General features: G+C 31.0%; 3 protein-coding genes across 5 annotated transcripts; 1 reads left to right on the top strand and 2 right to left on the bottom strand.

Annotated features, from left to right (window-relative positions):
- Window positions 1–8,773: 8,773 nt before the first annotated feature.
- On the top strand, window positions 8,774–13,928 carry LOC109594700 (calcium uptake protein 3, mitochondrial). 2 transcript variants are annotated; one of them, XM_020009939.2, is made up of 9 exons: window positions 8,774–9,017; window positions 11,757–11,892; window positions 11,946–12,056; window positions 12,110–12,157; window positions 12,211–12,293; window positions 12,520–12,564; window positions 12,813–13,299; window positions 13,361–13,518; window positions 13,578–13,928. In XM_020009939.2, the coding sequence occupies exons 1-9, from the start codon at window positions 8,814–8,816 to the stop codon at window positions 13,647–13,649; spliced, it is 1,344 nt and encodes a 447-aa protein (XP_019865498.2). In that variant the 5' UTR covers window positions 8,774–8,813; the 3' UTR covers window positions 13,650–13,928. The 2 variants fall into 2 exon arrangements, with proteins under 2 accessions (XP_019865498.2, XP_049817095.1); XM_049961138.1 differs by lacking the exon at window positions 12,520–12,564.
- A 1,128-nt stretch (window positions 13,929–15,056) lies between these two features.
- LOC109594701 (protein phosphatase methylesterase 1) lies at window positions 15,057–17,698 on the bottom strand. Of its 2 annotated transcripts, none has more exons than XM_020009940.2 (8): window positions 17,638–17,698; window positions 17,439–17,570; window positions 17,202–17,382; window positions 17,037–17,146; window positions 16,736–16,975; window positions 16,513–16,578; window positions 16,000–16,439; window positions 15,057–15,948 (listed from the first exon to the last, which is right to left on the bottom strand). In XM_020009940.2, exons 2-8 carry the CDS (start codon window positions 17,486–17,488, stop codon window positions 15,794–15,796), a joined length of 1,242 nt encoding a protein of 413 aa, XP_019865499.1. In that variant the 5' UTR covers window positions 17,489–17,570; window positions 17,638–17,698; the 3' UTR covers window positions 15,057–15,793. The 2 variants fall into 2 exon arrangements, with proteins under 2 accessions (XP_019865499.1, XP_019865500.1); XM_020009941.2 differs by having other exon boundaries at window positions 17,439–17,561; window positions 17,638–17,660.
- A 1,061-nt stretch (window positions 17,699–18,759) lies between these two features.
- Window positions 18,760–23,318, bottom strand: LOC109594696 (alpha/beta hydrolase domain-containing protein 17C). Its single transcript, XM_020009933.2, has 3 exons — window positions 22,535–23,318; window positions 21,184–21,316; window positions 18,760–21,085 (listed from the first exon to the last, which is right to left on the bottom strand). Exons 1-3 carry the CDS (start codon window positions 23,176–23,178, stop codon window positions 21,002–21,004), a joined length of 861 nt encoding a protein of 286 aa, XP_019865492.1. The 5' UTR covers window positions 23,179–23,318; the 3' UTR covers window positions 18,760–21,001.
- Between the last annotated feature and the right edge of the window lie 236 nt (window positions 23,319–23,554).

The following is a 23,554-nucleotide window of genomic DNA, read 5'->3' as shown; positions in this document are numbered from 1 at the left end:
GATTAAAAATATTTGAATGTACATATTTAATTTTCTTTAAATCCCACACATAAATATTAATAAATAAATAATAAATTAGACGTTGCGGAGAAAAATATTTCATTCAAACAAACATTTACATTCGTAGCCGATTGATTGAATAAAGTTTGTGAGTTAACTAAAATTACCATATTACAGACATACAGGCAGTTCATCTGCCTAAAATCACTTACCTTCTCAATCTGAGGATTACCATTTTAATCGGCCAATTTCGATTTGCATAGACAACTGTGGGAACGAACTAACAGTGAAAATCCAGTTGACAAATAAATTTGAGTCGAGTATTAATTTCTGGTGATGATGAGCCTGTTATAACTAGCCATCTACATAAATAATAGCTTGGTGAATTGAATGAATTAATTGTTGTGAGGTTGAGTTGAAATGTTTTGGCGCTGAAAATGAAATGAAGCACACACTGGGTCGTCCGGTGGTAGTTAAGGTAAATAATCCGTTGTAACTGTCAGATACTAAGGGCAATAATTTTTCTACACGCTACACGCCGCTGGTTAAGGCAACATTATTTCTCTATTAGTAGAAAAGTGACCAAACAGCCCCTGAAGGGTTAAAAAGGGATAAGGTATAGTATATGGTAGTATTCAGTCACCAACTATTTACATAATAAAATTTATAGGCCTCTTAACGATGAATTTGATTCCGTTTTTTATTTCAAGATTGCCGACTGCGTGCCTATCTAGGGTGAACTATTACTTTGGGGATAAACAACAATTAAATAAGATAACCGGACGATTCTTAAAAAGTAATTATCATGTTTTTCGTTCACTGTCATTTATTATTCCGTTTCTGGGTTGATAACGAAACTTCCCTTTTACTAAACTTTCGTTCGTCAACGCAATTAATAAATTGTCTTTAATTTGAACGCTAATCATTTATTATATTTGTTTAGGGTGGCTGGAAGACACCTTTCCACATTTAACCTGTTGTCGTCCTACGTCGACCAGTTAGCTCAATTTGCTCTTCATGTTGGCAGCAATAAAATTATTTATAATTTTAAAATCGCATTAATTTTTTTTTTTTTTTTTTTTTTCGTTTCTGTACTGATAAAGAAGCTTCCCTTTTACTAAACTTTATTCCTCACCAAAATTAATAAATTGTTTTAGATTTGATCACTGACAATTTATTATCTTAGTTAAGGGTGGGTAGAAGACAAGTTTCCACGTTTATCGTCTCGTCCTCGAACGTCGACCATTTAGTTAAATTTCCTCTTGAGATTAATAGCAATTTTAATATTCAATTTAAAATTGACTTAATTTTTTTGAAGGTCCATTTATTATCCCATTTCTCGACTGATAACGAAACTTCCATTTCTTACTGCAATTAATAAATTGTCTTTAATATGAAAACTAGTCATTTATTATATTAGTTTCCATATTGAACGTCTCGTCGTTCAACATTGACCAGTTAGTTCAATTTGCTCTTGACATTCGAAGAAATAAAATTTTTCATAACTTTAATACTCAATTTAAAATTTAATTAATTCTTAGAACGAACATTTATTATTCTGTTTCTGCACTAAGAACAATTCTTCCCTTTACAAAAGCTTCTTCCCTCGCTGCAATTAATAAATTCTCTTTAATTTAAACACTAATTATTTATTGGATTAGTTTATGGTAGGTGGAAGACACGTTTCAACTTTGTACCTCTCTTCGTTCCATCTTATCCAGTTAGTTCAATTTGCTTTTGACATTCGCAGCCACAAAAAATATTTTTAATTTTATTATTCAATTTAAAATTGAATTAATTCTTTGGACGTGTATTTATTATTCTGTTTCTGAACTGATAACAACACTCATCTTTCATTAAACTTTCATCCCTCATCTCGATTAATAATAAATTATCTTTGAGTTGAACATTAATGATGTTTTGTGTTATTTTAGGGTAACCACATTTCCACATTGAACGTCTGTTCGTTTAATTACTTGTTGACATTCTCAGTAATAAAATTATTTAATAAATTTAAAAACGAAGTAATTCGTTAAACATGCAATTATTATACAAACCAAGCTTTCGTTTGTACAGTTACTAAAATGATATTAATTAATTGACAGTAATAATTTACGGTGGGTGGAAGACATGTTTCCCACATAGATCGTCTCGTCGTTACACGTTGACCAGTTAGTTCAATTTGCACTTGACATTCGAAGCAATAAAATTATTTTTAATTTTAATATTCAATTTAAAATCGAATTAATTCTTTGGACGTGCAAGTCGTTGCTTATTGTTTATTATTGTTTGTCTGATAGTCTGGTGCTGCTCCTACTGTCGTATAGTATTAAATCAAGAGTGACAGTATGTCGCGCACATACTACAAACAATAAAAGTTAAAAGCGTCCTGTTACGATTTTTGTGCGCGACAAACACTCCAATAATTATGGTAGTGAAATTGCGACACGTAATCACAACACAATTTATTATGTACGATGTGATTGTATACATGTATGTGCATGCATACAATATACAATAATTTAAGATCAATTATGTATTGTTATTGGAAATATTAATAAGTCAATAGTGACGAAACTTTCAAATTATCACTTTCGGTTTCGTTAAATCGTCCGTGTGCAATAACTACCGAATAATATTTATAAACAAACATCATCATAGGTTTATGGTTGCATTTATGACGGACACTCTCACTTTTTCGATTCAAATTAAATGGGTTTTAATATTTATGCAAATTAATTTGCACAAACTGATTTCGTGCGAGCTTTGTAATACCTCAGGGTCCAATTTTATGTATGGAGGTTACAGGAGCGTATTAAAGTGCATTAACAACCATTTAATTTAATTACAACCAATTCATAATGTATAAGCTGAAAACCAACTCCTATTAACTCGTCAATTATAATATGTAATCATCATCATTATTATTATTATGTATTTTATTAATTGTGTGTGTCTGTCGGAAATCGCAAATTATAAACACAACTTGATCTCCTACAGATGTAGTTACACCACTTTTAAAAGACAGTTATCACGTCCTTTAAATACACGTGAACAAGGTTTTTACGAAATAATTTGAATAACTTGTTCCAAATAGACTTTTATAACGGAATAAAAAAAACATTTAAATGAGGAAATTTGTTTTATTATGGTTTCGGTATCTACAGTGGTGGCCAAAAAATAGTACAAAATTTGACATCCAACATTTTCATAAAGTTTCGTCCGGTGAGTATAAAAATATATTTTAATATTCTATACCTTTTTGGGCTTTTTTGTTACACATGGCCAAAGAAATGGCACATTAAAATATACTTACGTTTTGTAGCAATAACAATTTATTTTTAATAGGATTTACAGCATTTTAGTCACTTTGTCAGAAGTAAAAAACGTGGGTTCATAATTTCATCGAAAATTGAATTAGGAATTAAAAAAAAATAGTTTCATATTTTTATCGTTAATAGTAATATGGTTAAAAATCAAAATTAAGAAAATAACCTCCTTTTTTTAAGGTTGTTACGAACACATATAGCTCTTACTTTTTTTTCTACAAGCTACCATCATGCACCAAAACATATCCGGTATTTAGATCAATCGATTCACAAGGTGCTGAGAATAACAATTTTTACTGATTTTCAGTATTCTTTGATTTATTCAGAAACTGAAAACTGCATCGAAGTACCAACATTTCCTGAAATTATGAGCCCGATACCTTTCTGGGACCGATTCGGGATTCTTATCGTCCCAGAAAGCCTTTATATGAATTGTAGCTATTACAGGTGGTTTTATCGAACAAAGAGTACTCAACAATATACTAACAATTTTGTTTAAACTTATAATAAATAAATTATTTTATTATGTGCTATTTCATTGTCACAATGAGCAAAATCAATAAAAAAATATTTTGATTGCATTTAATTAGAGGTGTAATTAACTTTAGGATAGTAATTTTGGTATTTCTCTGACCAGCACATTACATATTCAGCACTTACGAGGAGTGTGTGTAGTTATTAATTGTTTTAATTGTATCTTGAAGCTAGAGATTCAAGGTTAGTCATTTAATACATCAACTAACAACTATAAATAATGTAAAAATGACAATTAGCCTAAAGATACATTAAAATAGGAGGTAGCACCAATGGATGTCATATAAATTCAAATTGCATAGCGTTAATAATGATAAACAGCTCATAACTATGAGGCAAATATATATTCGAAATAATCGGTGTATTTATAAAAAATATCATGCCGTTAATCAAAAACATAATACGTTTGATATGAGCAAATTATATCCAAGCCTTAACTTGCTTATATCGTTAGCTAAACCAATTTATTTGAAAATTGCTTTTACAGTGCATAAATGTACAATAACCCATAAATTAACCCCTCGTTTATTTGATTTATTATTCTTTATACGTGTTGATGCTCCAGAAATAGAATAATAATAATAATAATAATAATACTGGCGAAAATAGAAGAATTCGTTTATGATTATTATCGTCTCTTTGAGTTATGTTACACCTTTACAATTAGGCGCAGTTAATTTATTGGAATCTGTGGCACTATTTTAAAAATTCTTTTTTCAGTACTACATAATAAGAAAGTTTTATTTTAGATGCACAGCTCTGCCAGAAATTACACTGCTGTCATTTAGTTTAATAATAGTGTAAAGTCGAAAAACTCATTATCAAAACTTTTCTGCCAGGTGCGATCGACTGTGACAAAAGCACTATTTTACCTTCTTTCCATCACACGTCCACGTGTTACGGTTACGAACCAACTGGAACAATATTTTACCTGTATATTCTCCAAAAACACACACTCATACACAAACGTAAATAGTTAGGTGCACACCGTAAAATTGATTTTCAGCCTGAGTTAAAAAAATAAGACACGAAACTTTTCGTAAGTGGGACCCAGTTACCAAACCGAAACGAAATTAATAGGCACCGGTTATTTTATTGTTAAATTGTTCCGTACGTGTCAATCTCGCAGCCACATCTAACAAAGCCGAAATCACGCATATCCTATAAAACGATAACAAGGCCCCACTTAGTACCATTCACTGGTAATAACGTGCATTTTATCTAACGCCAACAGTGAAGGCTCATTTTAATAACAACTTTGCCAAAATGGCCCGAAAAGTGGTTAGCGTCAAAAAGGGTATAAAAAAACAGATAACAGTTTTTAATAAATGGAAATACTGTGTGTATTAGCGTCGTTTAGAGCTTTTTATTTTTAAGTTTATGGTCTATAAATGACAGATCAATAAAACGATACCTGCCTGTATAAATTATAAAACAGGACTGACAGTAGACAATAAACAAAATTACCGATCATAAAAAAACTGATCTGTTTTTATTAGTAGGTAATTAATATGTTATAACAGGAACAAGATAAATATTCAGGAATTCGTGGTAAGAGAATAAAAACGTTTCTCGAAAGCCACCCTCATGGGTCCCTAATTAAGTGTTTATCGGATTTCAAGATCGTATTACAAAAAAAATACGTTTTGTCTCTTAAAACAATTTGTATGCAGATTTTTTAAGGAGAGTCGATATGATAAATCGTGGTGTCAATAAAAAAATAGCTTAAAAAATAAATGTACGAGGTCTTTTAGAGATAATAGGGTGGTTAGTAGAAAGGGCGGTCATATCTTAATAGTTCTATCGCAATAATCAGTGAAAAATGAGACGTAACAACGACACCAATCAACTGATAAGGGTGCCACAAAAAAAATCATTTACATTTAATAGGAAATATAATGGATTCCATCGTGGCCCATTTTAACAGGAAATGAGAAACAGAATTCTTCGGAAAATGATACGATTTCGATTTTTGTTTGAATCATTCAAAATTTAATAATATATGTGTACTTATCAATTGTTTACAGTGTAGATTTATTTGCATGTGATCTACTTTTCTAATACTATATAACATTTATGAGGTTTACAATGTTTTCGACATTTACATTTATTATTTCCCAATTATTTAATTTATATCTGCAAAATTAGCACCGATTACAATCATAAAGCACGCAATCTATCAATTAATACAATGGTGGCCACAGAAGTAGAACAAAAGTTAAAATTAAAATTATTTCAATATTCTATAATTTTTTTGTTTTGTTTATTTACTTTTTATGGCACTATTTGAAAATACTCTTAATTGTAAGAATTTATTCTTAGTAGGAAGAATTAATTGAGCCATACAATATCAGTGTGACTACAATTTGCACAAAAATATATTACATCCTCCTGAATTTTGGCAGTGCATACTTTGAAGTGATAAATTCAGGTTCAATAGAATGGGATCAGATGGTTCGGTGTTCCTTTTCATGGTATTGTATAGGATCATTACATAAAATTATTGACAAAATAGGCCATGATAATGATACGAAACATACGACCAAAGTTGTTCAAAATTGGTTAAAAGATAATCATGTTGAGGTTCTCGATTGGTCCAGCACAAAGTCCAGATCTAAATCCAATGGAAACACAAAACACTCCACACAAAAAACCATCAACGAACATAAGATATCCAAATATATATATATACATATATATAATATATATATAATTACTATGAGAAGCCACATCGTGCTTAAGATTTAATTAAATGTATCAAAATTAAAATAATTAGAAATTATTTTAATTTTGATACAAAATGAATAATTGTAGAAATAACATAGTGCAATTATTTTAAATAAAACAAAATATTTTGCTTGCAATTAATTGAAATGTGTATTTCCTAATTAACATTAAATAGTAATGTGTGCTATTTCTCTGACCACTGTACATTAAAATAAATTGTTGCAACATAAAATATTTTATTGTATTTTTCAATACAGATGCAACATTTTGATTTATTCATTTAATTAATTAAGTGGGGTTTGAGATCATAAATCAAAGGATGTACTTAATTAATATTGAGAGACCGTCTGGTGACCATTGTGGGTTGACGTTTATGTTAAACGTTTCGTGTTGCCCGTCCACATATCAAATCAATTGAAGATCGCAAAATTAAATGGTTTTGCAAATAAGTCACGAAATATCGTTTTAATTAAGCACTCACCCATAAACTTAATTGTATAATAAACCACCAGGGATTGTTTAATCCGGTATACAAGTTGGTTACATAGACGGAAATCTGTAAATGCCCAAAGCCCAAACATTGCGCTTCTAAAATTACGTGTACTTGGAAAAATCGAAACGTTTTCCTAATGCTTTTTATGATCGTGTATTTGAATTGGACCACCTACCCAGAAATAACATGGTTCTTCATTTCCTGGTGCGGCGGCGTTAGATTACATTAATTATTTCATTGATATAGTTGGAAACACTCGTTTAACAAGCTTTTTTCTTGGTTTATGTAGCACGGTATCAATGGGGGACGATAAAGAAACATTTCGTGTTTACAAATTGACATAAAAGTCACACATTCGGTAAGATTTAATGTTATTATTTAACTCTAATTGACATTAAAAATATTGGATTACATGCTCGTTTATCACGTGCGTCTCAAACCAAATTTCGTTGGGAATACCTATTTCTTACTAATAGTTGCCCTATTAGTTGTTTTAGGGGCACATGTATTTTGAAATTTTGAAAAATTTATTTTGTTTTGTATATTTTTAGAAATTTTCATTTGTCTTCATAAAAGTGTACGTTTAATTATCTATATTATTGTCACTTGCAATATGTTTGATAACAACAATACAGCAGTATAATCATTCCATATTTATTTCTACTGAATTTCGTAGTTTATTGAAATTAGACATGGATTTTCCAATCAATTTCATCCCAAAGGTTTTCAATTGGATTGAGGTCTAGGCCCTGTGCTGGCCAAGACATTATAAAATAAATTATAAAATCAACTATATTGAATTAACCCTTTTGATTATTTAAAAACTATGTAAATAAAGATATTTCTATATAAAGGGAGGTATGAAATGTTTAAATGCTTAATAATTATAAAATTAATTTAAATCAAAAAGAATCGTTATTTTAATAAAATTATTTTTGTACAATGACCCAGTTTTTCCATTATTTAAAAAATGTAATTTAAGCAAGTCAAAATTCATCTTTTCGAACAATTCAACTTTTCGAACAAAATTCGACACTTTTTTTTGAAAACTTTGTCCTTTTTTAAATTTCAATTTTTTATAGACAAAACCTCCTAAATTTAAATTTTTATGTTTTGAATTCAACCAAAGTGAAGGTCGCTATCACTGTAGCAGTGGAGAACCTTAATTTGTGACTTAGAAGATAGCAAATAACTCACTTAAAATTAATTTGATTAATTTTTACTAGAAAATTTCATTGTATATTCGTTATTTAAACACAAATTTTGAAACATTTGGTGCAGTAGCCTTCTTCAAAAAAAATTCCAAAAATCCCCTTTTTTGGGCTATCACACTAGATGTGCCCCTTAACTTTTGTCATTTAGTGTAATATTTACAGATTTAAATTGATCAAAAATGTTTATAAACAGATTGAGCCGCCATCTATGAAATACTTACCGAAATATAATAAAAATAGCAACAAAATCAGAGGTCCCTGCGCCAATGGTTAAATATGAGTGAATAAATTAAAATTTTATTGTTGAACAGAAAGTACAATAACAAAATGTGCGTGCACAGTAATGATTTAATGAGATAAAACATTGATTAAACTTTACGGGTCGCCATCTGTGAAGAATTGGTTAAAGTGCGATTATTCCGCAGGAATTGCCGCTTGAGATTCCTGCCGATGATAAATTCCTGGCATTGCGCCAAACGAATTCGATGCAGTAATATCATCAGCTGATAAACGACAATGGCCACGGCGAGTAACATCATGAGAAAAATCCTCCAAAGAACTAATCGAAATTTAGTGAAATTTTATAGTAAATCGGCCGGTGGTTCGGTGAATAAAAATTCACCGTTGTCAGTGATATGTGTGGTCGGTGGTACGGTGGCATTATATACCGCATACAAATGCCAGTCTAAAAATAGTGTATTAGCATCTCAACCAAAAATTGTAAGTAAAATGTGATGTTTTGCGCCGTTTTATCAATAAAACTCTCGTTCTAAATCCCTGGCCTCTTTTACATGTTAAATGTGTACGGCTGAAATATTGTTAGTTGTTATTAATTATCGATACTGAATCGAAACCAAATCGCCGCCAACATTTGAACTGATTGATGTATTTACAAGTGGCGCGTCCAAATAATAATCAATATCGATACATTAAGGAAAATTGTTGATCAATTTACGTGTTATCCAAATTATGTCAATATTGGCTCTAACGTATCATGTTTGTTTTCTGATACAATTCAAACTCTTAAATTATTGTTTGTAACAATGTATTTGAGATTCGATTTTTGGTTTTTAACAAAAACTATTTAATGCACAATAAATTAAAGAGTGCGCAGCTTTTGCGACTTCCTGCTTAACATTCAATTTATTTTAACAACCAACTAAACTAAACTAAACTGATCTAAACCAAAGAGCGAGCCCGGAGTAATAAATTGCATTTTAATGTAGCGGTAATATACATAGAAAAGCGTATAAGTGGGAAACAATAGTGAAATATGTTAGCATGTCTTTTATAGAATTCCTAGATATAAAATTAACCGAGAAAGTAATATATAAAGCAGGGTTATAGTGACAACAAAATAATTTATCACCGTGCCCCACCGAAATTTATGGATGTCACAAGCTTAAACAGGTAAAATAGCCGCTACCCGAAAATATAATAAACTGAGGTGTTATTTAGTTAAAGATGTGGTGGTTATTTCTTCAAAGGAAAGTCAAGTAAATATTTGATGTTGGAAACGCGAGAACAACTCTACTATACTATATAGTCATAAATTATTCATATGCAAATTGTAACAACAATTCAATTGTAACGAATTTTTCTAGAATCTTGTACAACTATCATACGTACGTCGTGCTGACCACAGAAATAACACACATTATTGATAATTAGGAAATGCGCACTTCTAATTATATACTATTAACATGTTTTATATTTTATTTAAATAATTACACTACTGTACTTGTTAGCCAAATAATTTCTACTTAAATTAAATCTTAAACAAAATAATACTCGGTGTGGTTGGACACTTGGATATATATTTAACATAACTCCAAATAATTCATCATTTCAAACTACTTTTAGCCAAAATTGTGGAGGATTATTAATATACATTTGCGCAATTTCTTCAAATATTTTGTTAATACAGTTAACGTTTGATTGCTCTACTAGTCACACTGATATTGTATGGCTCAATTAATTCATTTTTTATTTATTTAGAAGATAAGAAAAAATTTCGTTTACTGATTCTTCCAATTTGTCTGTCTACAGGGTGTCCCCAAATTGAGTGCACAAAAATTAACCACATATTATTATATATATCACTATGCTTCCTAAGAAATATACAGGTCTTCAAAGGCTATTCCAGTTGCTGTAGTGCTCTTGGCACCCCCTCCAACAGCCCTGTAGCACAGTTTGTAATTCATTTCAAACCTAGTTTGTTTGTTAGACTTCGAATTTTCGTTATTCTACTTTTGTTAGTTTCCGAGATATATCATGATAACTACATTCAGTAACCAACCTTTGAAGGATTTTATCATTCTTAGGAAGCATATTGGTATACAGGTAAATTGGGTCGAATCGGTCTATTTTGAGGTCAAGAATTTAATTTTTGTCACTCAATTTAAGGCCACACTGAGTTTTTATCGATGTCAGCAATATTTAGACCTTTAGTTATTCAATGAAACAATACAAATCGTACCATCTTACTCTATAAAACGTTTCTGAATTGAGCTGGACATAAATATAGCTACTTTTATTTTGAAAAAAATTATTAATGATTAAATATGTGTTTATTTATTTATATTTAATTTACGACATCACTAAAAACTACTCATCCTCACTGATCTGTGGTCCAGTGAATGTGCAAGTCAAAATTGAACATTCATCTTAGAAATTTTAAATTTCGTGCTATATCTCTGGGCCATCACTGCATGTGGTTAAATAAAATAAGTCACAATCAGTAGTCAAGAGGAGACATAAAACAGTGAGGAATATGAAGATGACACGAGGCGATTGTAAGAGTGCGGCATTTTTTTTACGGGTACTCTAATTAGTGTAAAAGGCACACCGCGCACACTGTTTTTTGTGTCGCTAAATTTAAGTAAACCTTTTCTTGGTAGAGTCGGCGTCAACACAAAGGTGTATAACAATGGGATGTGCTTGTCCGACACCCACACCGTTTCACTTAAGTAATACGATACGGTGGTGTGCCTGAACTACATATACACGTATAGCGCTCAAATTTACTCCCTATAAATAAGCACGGTGATAGTGTCATAGAAAACGGGCACCTCGATAACTTTTCACGATAGGCACTTAATAAATTAGATTCATAATATGGATCTTGTTGTGTGGCCCATACTTCAACCTATATGCCATTTTTAGCGCCCCGACGCCGTACCCAACTCAGATCCTATCGGCGATAATTTAAAATGGTTGAAATATTTTTTCAAATTCTCCTTTTAGAAATAAATGTGCACGAGGAATTTCCCTTCCGTTCCAATGCGTCACATTAATTGACATTTTTTCGAGACAACTTGCTACCACCAATTTGTCAACTGGGCCAGGTATAATCAGTTCCAGCCCCCCGAATTATAAACATTTTGTTTCTTTGCCATCTTCGCAAAGACATCTGTAACGCCCACTTGATTGATCGACATGATATATTGTTTGTTATAGGAAGAAGAAAAGAAAGCCGTCAAACTTACGTCGAGAGAAAAGCGTTTCATACGTTTTGCATCGGTCGAGTTCGATGGACAGTTGTACATGACCCCACAAGATTTTTTAGAGTCGGTTGTAGAGGCTGAACCAAGGCGTACGTTTTTTCAAAATTTCACCAACAATAACCATTTAATAAAACATTTGCAGCACGTTTAAAACGCAAGGTACTAACACAAAAAGAGCTGGATAAGCTAAAAGACTCGACTCCACCGTTAAATCAAGGCTCTCCGAGGTTGTTCAGAACTCTACGGGACAAAGGTAAAAATCATCTCGTTCAATTTCGTTTATCAAACTTACGGAATTGTTTTTAGGAATAATTTCTTACACGGAATATTTATTTTTGCTATCTGTTTTGACAAGTGAGTAACAGTACCAATTTTTATAAAAAGTTATTACTTAAACTAATTTTTAGAGCCGCAATCGGGTTTCAGAATAGCCTTCAACATGTTCGACACAGACGGTAACGAAAGGGTCGACAAAAATGAGTTCTTAGTGGTAAGTTAGTTATATTTAATTGACCTAAACTTAAACAATTAGGACTTGAAAAGGGTGGTGTTTTTTTCAAGTAGAATTAAATCATATTGTTTCACAACCCCCTCATGGTCCCCAAATATGCTATTCAACTCCTAAAACTAAATTCTCGCACCGTTAATTGAGAATTCAGTTTTATTTTTAAAGTGCTATCACAGAAAATGATCTTTATACCTATTATCCAAAACAGATTCGTAAACTATTGGCAGGGAAAAAAACTGAAGATGAGTTCCCAGTAAGTTATAAAAGTCAGCTTCAGAATACAAAAAAATCGTCAGTTTGTCCCAATAACTTGTCTGAGTGGTGTGTAGATTTGTAATTTGTATTTATTATTAACATTTTATTCAAAAAAACATGTGTTTGTTTTCTCTAAATCGATAGTTGCTGTGTCCTGGCGTTTAATGAATTAGTATTTGCACTAATATGTTTTATTTTTTTTTTGCTTGGCAATTATTAGTCACATTAAACTAAAACTATGTACAGATGGAGAAAATATTTAGCCACGCTTGGAAAGGTAAACGAGGATTATCCAGCGATGGAGAGTCAGAAAAGATCTCAATACAGGAACAATACGTCGATGATGAACAAGGTCTTCAAAGGAAACATGTGGTCGATACGTCGTTGTTGGTGCATTTCTTCGGAGCTAAAGGGACGACCGATTTGAATTTCGAAAGCTTTAAGCGATTCATGTTGCATTTACAAACCGAAGTGCTCGAATTGGAATTCAGCGAGTTCTCCAAGGGTCTTCCAACTATTTCAGAAGTTGATTTCGCTAAAATTCTACTGAGGTATACGTATCTGGATACCGACGAATACGACATGTATCTAGATAGATTGTTGGACAGAATCAAAGATCCACAGGGGATTACGTTTGAAGAGTTTTATGTGTTTTGCCAGTTCTTGAACAATTTGGACGATTTCAGTATTGCTATGAGGATGTATACTTTGGCGGACCATCCAATATGTAAAGGTAATTGTTGTTTGGGTGTTTTGAAACGACCATAATTGTTTTAACATTGCATTACTTTTAGATGAGTTTCATAGAGCAGTAAAAATTTGCACTGGAACTAATTTAAGTCCCCATTTAGTGAACACAGTATTTGCAATTTTTGATGATGATGGAGATGGATTACTTAGTTACCGTGAATTTATTGCCATTATGAAGGATCGTCTACATAGAGGATTTAAGGTATTTTCCGATTAGTCATATAATGGTATTAATCATATTTCTAATATATTTATTTTTAGTCGTATGCCAAAAACGAAGGTTGGGAAGCATTTAAAACGTGCATCAAACAGGAAATGAAGTCACCGTCATAAGCAATAGATTATACACCTACCTCTCATTTTTGTGATATTTTATGAGAAAAATTACGTGTTTATTTAATGTTACTAACTTTGTTAACGCAAGAACTTTTTCTGCTGCTATTTCTGTTATTGTTGTTGTCGTTTGTACTTATACACATATATAATTCTAATGATGTAATGCCAAATATTTGTTTGATATGTTGGGACTGTTACTGAATCTAGTCATTATTCAGTCATTATTTTATTTATTTGTTTTTGTTAATAATGAATTAATAAATTTACAAATCTTAACGCATTTTTATTGTTATAACAGGAAATTAAATAGATTTCAATAAAAAAATAATAGTTATCTTCGGAGCAAAAGGTAGTACCACGTTCGAATAATTTTATGTGTTTTGTCAGTCATACCCTGAAACCAAGGGTTGGGAAGCATTTAAAGAATGCATCAAAGAGGAAATGAAGTCACCGTCATAAACAATAGATAATACACCTACCTCTCATTATTGTGATATTTTATGAGAAAAATCAAATACTTATTTAATGTTACTTACTAACTTCTTTAACGTAACGTTGTAATCCCAAATATTTATTGTTTTAAATGTTGGGACATTTACTGAATCTAGTTATAATCTAGTCATTATTTTATTTATTTGTTTTTGTTAATAATGATTTAATAAATTTCTTAATGCATTTTTATTTTTAATAAAAGGAAGGAAATTAATATAATTTATACAAAAACAATACGTCAGACGATCAAAGTCAATGAAAGAACACATGATATTGATACTCAGATGTTGAATCATTTTTTCGGAACAAAAGACACGACCAATTTGAATTTCAAAAGCTTTGAACGATTAATGTTACATTTGCAAACCGATTGGAATTCAACAAGTTCTCTAAAGGCCTTTCGCCGATTTCAAAAGTTGATGTCTCTATAATTCTGTTGATGTATACGTATTTGGATACGACATGTATCAGGATAGATTATTGAAAAGAATTAAAAATACACAGGAAGAAGAATTATGTATTTAATCAGTTCTTAAACAATTTTAGTATTGCTGTGAGGATGTTTACTTTGACTGACCATCCAATAGGTAAAGATTATAACGGATGAGGGTATTTTGAATTCATCGCTTTAAGCGTTTTATGTTGCATTTACAAACTGACGGGCTCGAATTGGAATTGAACGAGTTCTCCAAAGGTCTTCAGAAGTCGATTTCGTTAAAATTCTATTAAGTATTCGTATTTGAATACAGACTAATAAGACATGATAACACATGTATCTAAGTAGATTATCGGAATAATTAAAGATTTACACGGAAATAATGTGTCTTCTCAGTATTTAAACAATTTGAATGACTTTTTACAAATTTTGACGCATTTTTATATTTAATACGAGGAAATTAAAAAGCACTACAATTGCATATTCTAACTTATATATTAAAATAATTTAAAAATTATTTTTATATACATAAACCAAATAAAACACCAGATTAATACTGTACAAAATTACTAAGCATTAATAGACAAACTCATCTTAAATCAGAACAAAATCTGAGCTTCATTCAAATATGTACTAAAACCGGAAATGACATTTAGGCAACACATGTTAAGAGTGAAGTCATGAATTTGTTCTATAAAACTAAAAATGTAAAATTGTTCATTGTATACATCAAATTTTTGTATATTATATTTAAGTTCTAACAACCGGGTGTCAATAGCTATATATATATATATATATATATATATTAAACTAAAAAATAAATAAAAACCGGGACAGTTACATCAGTTTGATCACAAATTAAGTATTTAATAGTAGGAATTACATAGATGTTGTACTGACAAATTTTTAACTGTTCTAAATATTGCAAAAAATCACTACTATATAATAACAGAAAGGGTGTATATTATATTATATGCAGTTTGGAAAGTTATTTTTAACTTGCATAAATGCATTAAATAATTTAAAATTTTAAAATTATTGTGCGAATCGAACAAATTACTTTCCAAACTACCCACCCAGTTACATCATCAACATCAACAACATACGTTTTTGACATTCACCAATTAAAGCACTTTAATGATTAAGTTGAGAAGCTCTTTGAAACAAAACAAAACGTAATTATATTTATTTCCTAAAAAACCAAACCAAATGCTTAACAGCATGGCATGGGGGGCAAAGTAAATCCGCTTTTTACATTAGCCAATCTCTGTTTTACCAGATATCCGCTTATAATTTCAGACACGTGCTGAGGTTGGTCCTCGTGAATAGCGTGTCCGGACTTTGAGAGGACCTGTAACTGGAATTTACCTGAAACAAACAAGTGAATCATCTCAGCAGTAATCAAAAAATTATATTTACCTTGCATTTGTCCAACAGTCAACGCGGTATCTAATCCGTGTATGTTGGCCAATAGCAGGATCTTAGGGACGCGCACCTCGAGGAACTTCTGCGACAGCCCTTTGAACCAGCCAGCCCAAAACGGCTCCGTTCTGCTCAAATTTATCCTCCACGTGTACTTGGGCCCCTCGTCGTCCGGGTCACCATCAGACGGATGTTTAAACGTCGAGAGTGGTGGCGGGGGTGGCAACGGGGTCTCGGTTTTTAATGTCTTGGGCAAAGGAGGTTTGCCGCAATCCGACGAACAGTTGTCGCTGGTGTTCGCTTCGGATTCTTCGACGACTTCGGTCAGTGTGAAGGCGGACGCGACGACTTCACCTTTGGAACGGACGGAGAGGAGGTCTTCTTCTATTACCTGGATGTTGTCGCATTCGTCCGCCGCCAGCACCCCAGTTTTCATGCTAGAAGTTATAAATAATAATGGGTAACAAGAAAAGTGCTATGGAGCATATTGCTGCTGGTGTTATACTTTACTTGATTATTTGTCCTGGCATTGAGACTTTGGCTGCATCGACGTTGTGTGTTTGGCCTCCCTTGTAACTGAAATAAGTAGAAGTAGAAAATTTATGGAACAAGATGAAGTCTTAATTAAAACTCCAAAAACCATCAAATTCAGATAAATTGTTGTTATTAACTAAAAAATCGGGAATTTAATTTGAAACTACCGTTATTAGCAATTATGGAAAATATTACTTACCACCATTGTATAGCATGTTGGAGGCTTTTGAAGTGTGAAGGACGACCCCTTAAAATACTCTGCATGGAGGACAAAGCATCCAGGGCAGTCCCTTCAACCACATCAATGACACAGAGTCCAGCAATGTTATTGATATGTTGTGCCGCCTCCACAGCAACAGCACCACCCATGCTATGTCCAATTAGAATGATAGGTTCATCTTTATCCTCTGTTATTTTATTTGCTATATCAGCAGCATCTCTGTGGAAATGAAATAGTTAAATTAAGGTATGTCGTGAAGACACATGGTGTTGATACATACTTGGCCAATGTAGCTAAAGCTAAGTCCCCATCATTGTCAGTGTAGGTTTTGCCATGACCCCTTAAGTCTAATGCTACCACTTGGCACTCAATTGACTCAAAAATGTCAGCCTGATAATAATTATGTTATGTTATCTGATTAGGAGATAAATTATTTGTTGCTTACTGCAAAAAGGGCCCATGTGAGGCCAGAATAGCCTCCTCCGTGTAGACATAATATTATTGGGCCAGATCCCCCTTTCGCGTATACATGGAAAGTACCTTGTTCTAAAGTTATACCATATTCTTTATCAAAGTACCGGTCCCACTTGACAGGCAGATAATTTTGATTTGGACCGGCTGGCGCGCTAAATAATGAAGAAGTTATTAAGTTGACAATGTTATGAGCCCCAACTCGACTTACTTGGAGCGCTTGTTTCGGCGGGACAACAATGTTTTTCTCAAATCTGACATGATTAAGTCAGTATAAACATAAACAACATAACCTACAAACCCGAAAGATTGGTCCAAGATGCGTTTTCTGAATCTATTAAAACTGTGAATGTTATTTCAAATTACTATATGTTATAATATAATACAAGTGGTTGTTCATTCATTCTTACCTAGATTTATATCTCAATTTAAAGATAAATATTTAAACCGCCATTTTAATATCATCACAAATTACTTAATCACATCTGAAGTTAGTTGTATTTACGTTTTAGTTGTTTTTCTAAGAAGAAGAAGACTGACGCACTCCTCAAAATTATAACAAAAAAATTGTTTTAATTTAATTTCAGAATCATCATCTGAATTAAAAAATGTTTTTAGTCTATTACTACAGTTTTACCACTACATGTTACAAAAATAAAATAATTATAATTCTAGTAATTAATCATAATAAATAATAATACTTAGTGGTTTTTTCTTATTTTCTTTTTGGTCAACCTGTTATAATAGTTGACGACAAATGGTAAATGATATTTTTTTAATTTACTTTTTTCCAAACAAAATCTGTGATTAATTTTAAGATTCTGATACCGCTGAATATATACTTTATAAATTAAATTTTCATTTCAATTGAAACAAGTTTCTTAAGCAGCTAAGCTAAAAAAGCTGTGAAGTTGAATTTTTTCTTTTAATACTAATATATTATAGATATTAATATCTAATTTAATTTGGTATTTTCGACATAAATTATTTATAATAAAAAAATTAAACTTCTTGTAAAATCGATCACAACACTTTTTAAAAATAGCGTACGAGGGTGTTTCAAAATTAACAAATAATTTGCTAGTATTGATTGACTGAATTGGTCTATCAAAGGTTTATATTTAATTTTAGCGTTACCACTGCTTTATTTTAGGATTTACCTTGAAAAGATTTTAATAAAAAAGAGAAATATTTTAGTAATTTGAATATATTTTTGCAGTGATAAGTTTTATTAATAATATATTCTTTCGATTACATGTAGATGAAAAGTAGAGCCCATTTCTGCTTTTTATTTATAGTTAAAAACAAAAAGTGAATTATAAAATTATATACATATAATTATTATTGTTAATCTAAATTGAAAGATCTGATGTGAAATTTTTTGTTGTTCATTGACAATGTGTGATGATTGATGATGATCTGTCATTACTATTTTATATTAAATTAAATTAAATGGTTAAATTCAATAATGTATTTTATTTAAATATAGCACATATATGAGTGGAAATGAGTGAATAAATGAAATACTGGAATGAAAAAGTTTGTATTTATTATTCACATTTTTTTTAATATAAAACTGGAAAACAGGGCCATTTAAAATAATATGTATATGTAAAAAAGCATGTCATTGGTTTTCAATTACAAATATTACTATTATTGTCTCGAAATAAATATATCGACGATTGGTGGTGGCTTTAAAATTATACTAACAAATCAAATAAAACATCTTTTTGTATAAATACTGATTCTATATTTTTAAATTAAAATTTACGAATGAATCTAACAAAACGAAAATAACTTAAAATTATTATCTTACAAATTTATAAATGCAAGAAATTAATTAAAATGATATGTTTATAAAATTATTATAGTTATTGATTGAATTATAAATAATATTCTAATATAGTACAAAAAAATTACACAATACACCAAACATATAAAACAACGTTTTTAATAAATTCTGAAATTGGTAAATCTTTTAACTAACTAATAATACACTAGTATAACAGTAAAATATATTATAAACTGATTCTTGGATAGAATTCGTCATTCATTTCGTACGTTTTACTTTACTGATGTAACCTGTAAACAGTTGATTAAAAGTTACACGTAGGTATGTATATCACAAATTTTATAAACAACTTTAAATGAGTAGCAAGAAATAAACATTTACTAAATGTTTGCTGTGTAAAAATTTCAGATCTACCGTGAAAAACATTGTTTTACCTTAACTGTGGCGATATCAGTCTTGTTCAAAATATAATTACCGGTTCATGATAGTCTTCTCTTGTCGAATTTTGTAAATACAATATCAATTTTAAATTTTCATATTACAATTAAATGTAGTTAAAAAGAAGTTTGAAAATGACGCAAAATTCGACAAGACAAAAGTAATATGAAAATATAATACAAAAATTTAGTTATTTTTGGTTTACAAAATTGGATCGTCGTGGATTATTTGTGATCATATAAAAGTTAACAACATGAGACAAAAATACACATAAAATGTCTTTTTTTTGCTTGCTGCTTTTGAAACGTCTTACGAACGAGACAGTGATGCAAATATTAGAGCTGACAACACAGAAATAGATGATGAGTGGTAATTATGTAATTATTTTGTAATATACGAAACAAAATATATCTTACATTTAATTATTTAATTTGAGAAAATAACGAAAATGGCAATAAATAGACATAAAAAAAAATGGAACACAACTTCCTCATGTGAACTTTACTCGTTAAAATTATTGCACAAAAAAAAACTTGAACATACGATTCATGCATTGGTTAATTAAAAATTTGTTCGACGTATAATTTCTCAATGCATCGGACATGAACATTCTAATGCAAGTGAAAAATCGAGAATCGAGACAATTCAGGACCACACAGTTATTTTATTTCAAGTAAATAGTTCAACACAAGAATTTAAAATAAATAATAAACTTATAAAATTTAAAATAATAGGTACATATTAGTGGTTCAAGAATTGAGAAATATGAACAACAATCTAGGCTGACATACAATATAGACCAAAAATAATAAAAAACATTAATTAATCTGAACTAACCTATGTTTAAACTTTGATGTACTTAATAAAAACAGTTAAAATATAAACCTCAAACCATATTGTCACATCAAATAATTCGAACTGCACAAAATTCCAAAGAAGTGTAAGAATTTCATTTAGAGAATCTTTGGTTCCACAGAAATACAATGGAGATTGATTGAGTACTTAAGACGTAAGACGTAAGACGTAAGTAAATGACGGCGATGAATTTTACTGCGTTTTACTGCACTGTGTGTCTATGTGTGTGAGAATGTTATCAAATAGATTATTGTATATACCTAATATAAATTTTATTACAGTTGGTCGATATTGTAGATGCGCAGTGCTCTGCTGCACCAATTGGAACACATCGATGAATGCACACTGAATTTTAAAAACAAAAACAACAATTGCATCACTTGTTTGAGATTGTCTTAAGATACTCATATTTGATAAAAAATGTCCACGTAACAATATTTACAAGAGAATTGCTAGCAATTAGTCTCCAGCAATATACAACGGCATATGGCAAAACACACAGGAGGAGGTACGTTACGGCAACATTTAGTTATTGCCGTTCTTATGGGGCCGACGTTGTTACCGTCGATTTTGCAGGGAATCGTCGTTTCGACCCCTGCAATCCCGGGCTAGAGTAGCTTCTCGCCAACTGAACTTGGAGTGCTACAGCTAAATGTTACTTCTTCACTGCCTTCAACAACCGTCGTGTGTCAGTTGTCTAATTCGTTCATCACGAATTGCCTAAGTCGCTCCAGGTATACTGAGTACAGTTCCACATCGTTATGACCCGCACCCTTCATCATGAAACAAAAACAAACAAATCAATCGATTGTTGGACGTTGTTAATGTTAATTATTGGACGAGCACGAACAATTTTATTATTGATACATACCTCTACCCAAAGTGGATCCACAGCCTTTGGACATTTTTCGTAAATTGTCAGTCCATGGGAAAAGTCTATTACTTCGTCTTCAGTTCCGTGTATTATCAATGTTGGGGACATTACTTTCGGAACTTTATCGATACTAACAAAACAAAAGAAAGACAATCACTAATCACTAATCACAATACTTTCAATACGTATTGTATAATTTTAATTTTAATAACATCCATGGATCCACCCATTTTTGTTTGCTTAACAATCATAAAAGAGAGAAATCCTCGACTGATGATAATCAGCATTTACGTCCTTGACTAAGTGTAAAATTTCGTTAAATTTACATAAAACGCCTTGTTGATACTTTATATGTGGATTATTAAACGTTTCAGGGCCTAAATTGGTTCCAACATCTTTATTTATAATACACATGGCAAATATAGATTAAATTCCTTTCTCCCACATAAACTATGAACCTGTTACTAAATTTGGTGTGGCCCAAACTTAAAATTTATTTATTCTATACTACTTATGGTGTTACATTAAATGTATTTTGTATAATAATTACAATTTTTAGCAAATTCATGCAGTTTATTTATTCAGTCAGCAATTTCTCTTCCTTTAAAAATATAAATAAAAATTGACCAACTTAATTAAATAAGTGTTATTCTATTTACTAATCAATTCATAATAAAATTTATTATCAAAGCCTGATACAACACTGAAAACTATAGTAAACAATTATTAATTAAAAGACATATTTATGATATTAATGTGACCTCATTTGTCACAAATTTATACTATGATTAATGAGAATTGATGTGGTATGTAATTATTGAACTAGGGTTGAATTTTTTTTGTGGACACTGCATAATTTTCATCAGGCTTTTCATTTAAGCCTTCCAACCCTATTTATTATAGTTAAATGGCATGCAACATTTTCTGATGTAACATTTAATGCAAGAAATAAAACAGTTATTGTTGTTGGAATTGTTCTTAGCCACTGCACATAATTCCTTCAAAATTACAGTCTTGAGTATAATAATTAAAAAGAAATTTAATTATTACATACATAGGTAATTTCATAATTTTTCACATTCCTATTATTTTTACAATATTCGATTGATTTGGTTCATTTAGATTTATGCAAAATAAAAATGAATGAATTTTAAATTTCAAACATTTCACCAGTTTTTTATAAACTGATGAAGTAATAATTGTAAAAGAATGAATGTTGAGGTCAGAAAAAAACAATGGATGTGATAATAATACACAATAATAAAGATTCTTCATAAATTAATGAATATTATTGTACTGAGTTGTGCATTGTTGCATATAAAATAAAAGGTGCAAATTAAAAATTTACCTGGGGAAGGCATCAAAGAACCAAGTTCTTTTAGTGTTAGGAAAGGCAACTCTCATGCCGGACATAAGAGGTGAATGTAAGATCACAGCTCCAACTTCATATCGGGCAGCCAAATCGACGGTAGGAACGGTTCCTATGCTCTGTCCATAAAGAATAATGTTCTCCGGACTGATGCCGTAACGCGTCCTTAAGGCTTGCCAAGCAGCATCGATGTCTGCATAAAGATTCTTCTCAGAAGGTTTACCTCCACTGACACCATAACCAGAATAATCGTAACTGAATATGTTGCAGTTAATTCTTGAACCTAGGCCCAAATAAAAACTAGACATCTGTCCTAAATCCACTGCATTACCGTGCGAAAATAATATCGTGAATCTTGCTGAATTACTACACCTAACAAATAAGCAGGCAATTCTGTTTCCTCTTTCAGTTCTTGTGAAAAACACCTCCACATTTTCCTTTTCACGTTCCGAAAACTGCCATTCGGCACGTTCTGTCAGTGCGAAACTGCATTTTCCATTTTCGTCGGATACAAATTCATAGGTCGGTTCTGGGGGTAGAAATGCCAGTTTTGCTGCTATTCTGCTAGGACAAGGTGGACAACAAAATAAGCAGCACAGTTCGCTTAAACTTAGACCGTTCATTTTTTTTCATTAATTTCTAACTAATTATTTAAACAAAAAGTTATATGTTAATTAATTTACACTTAAACTACTAATCAGTTTAACAAAACTTTCTTGATCATTGTTGACAACGCCATTTTAAAGACACGTTCACACCATACCAAAATTACTCATCATCACTGCCAACCGCAGAATCGTAGAAAACCCTCTAAACGAGCGTGTCATCCCCCCATTTTTTTCAAATGGGTGATCATTAAAAAAGGTTTTTAATTCCTTATACATTGTTGCTTAGTTTTTGAAAATCGACCCACTCGTTTAAACAACAATGGGACTTTGAAATACTGATGATACAGTGTGGCTCATAAAATTTGTATTTTTTTTCCGATTTTGACTTTTT

This window comes from Aethina tumida, chromosome 1 (genome assembly GCF_024364675.1).
Source record: "Aethina tumida isolate Nest 87 chromosome 1, icAetTumi1.1, whole genome shotgun sequence".
Taxonomy (NCBI): Eukaryota; Metazoa; Arthropoda; class Insecta; order Coleoptera; family Nitidulidae; genus Aethina; species Aethina tumida.
Note: the sequence above shows the minus strand (reverse complement) of the source record. Positions and strands in the feature narration are given on the sequence as shown.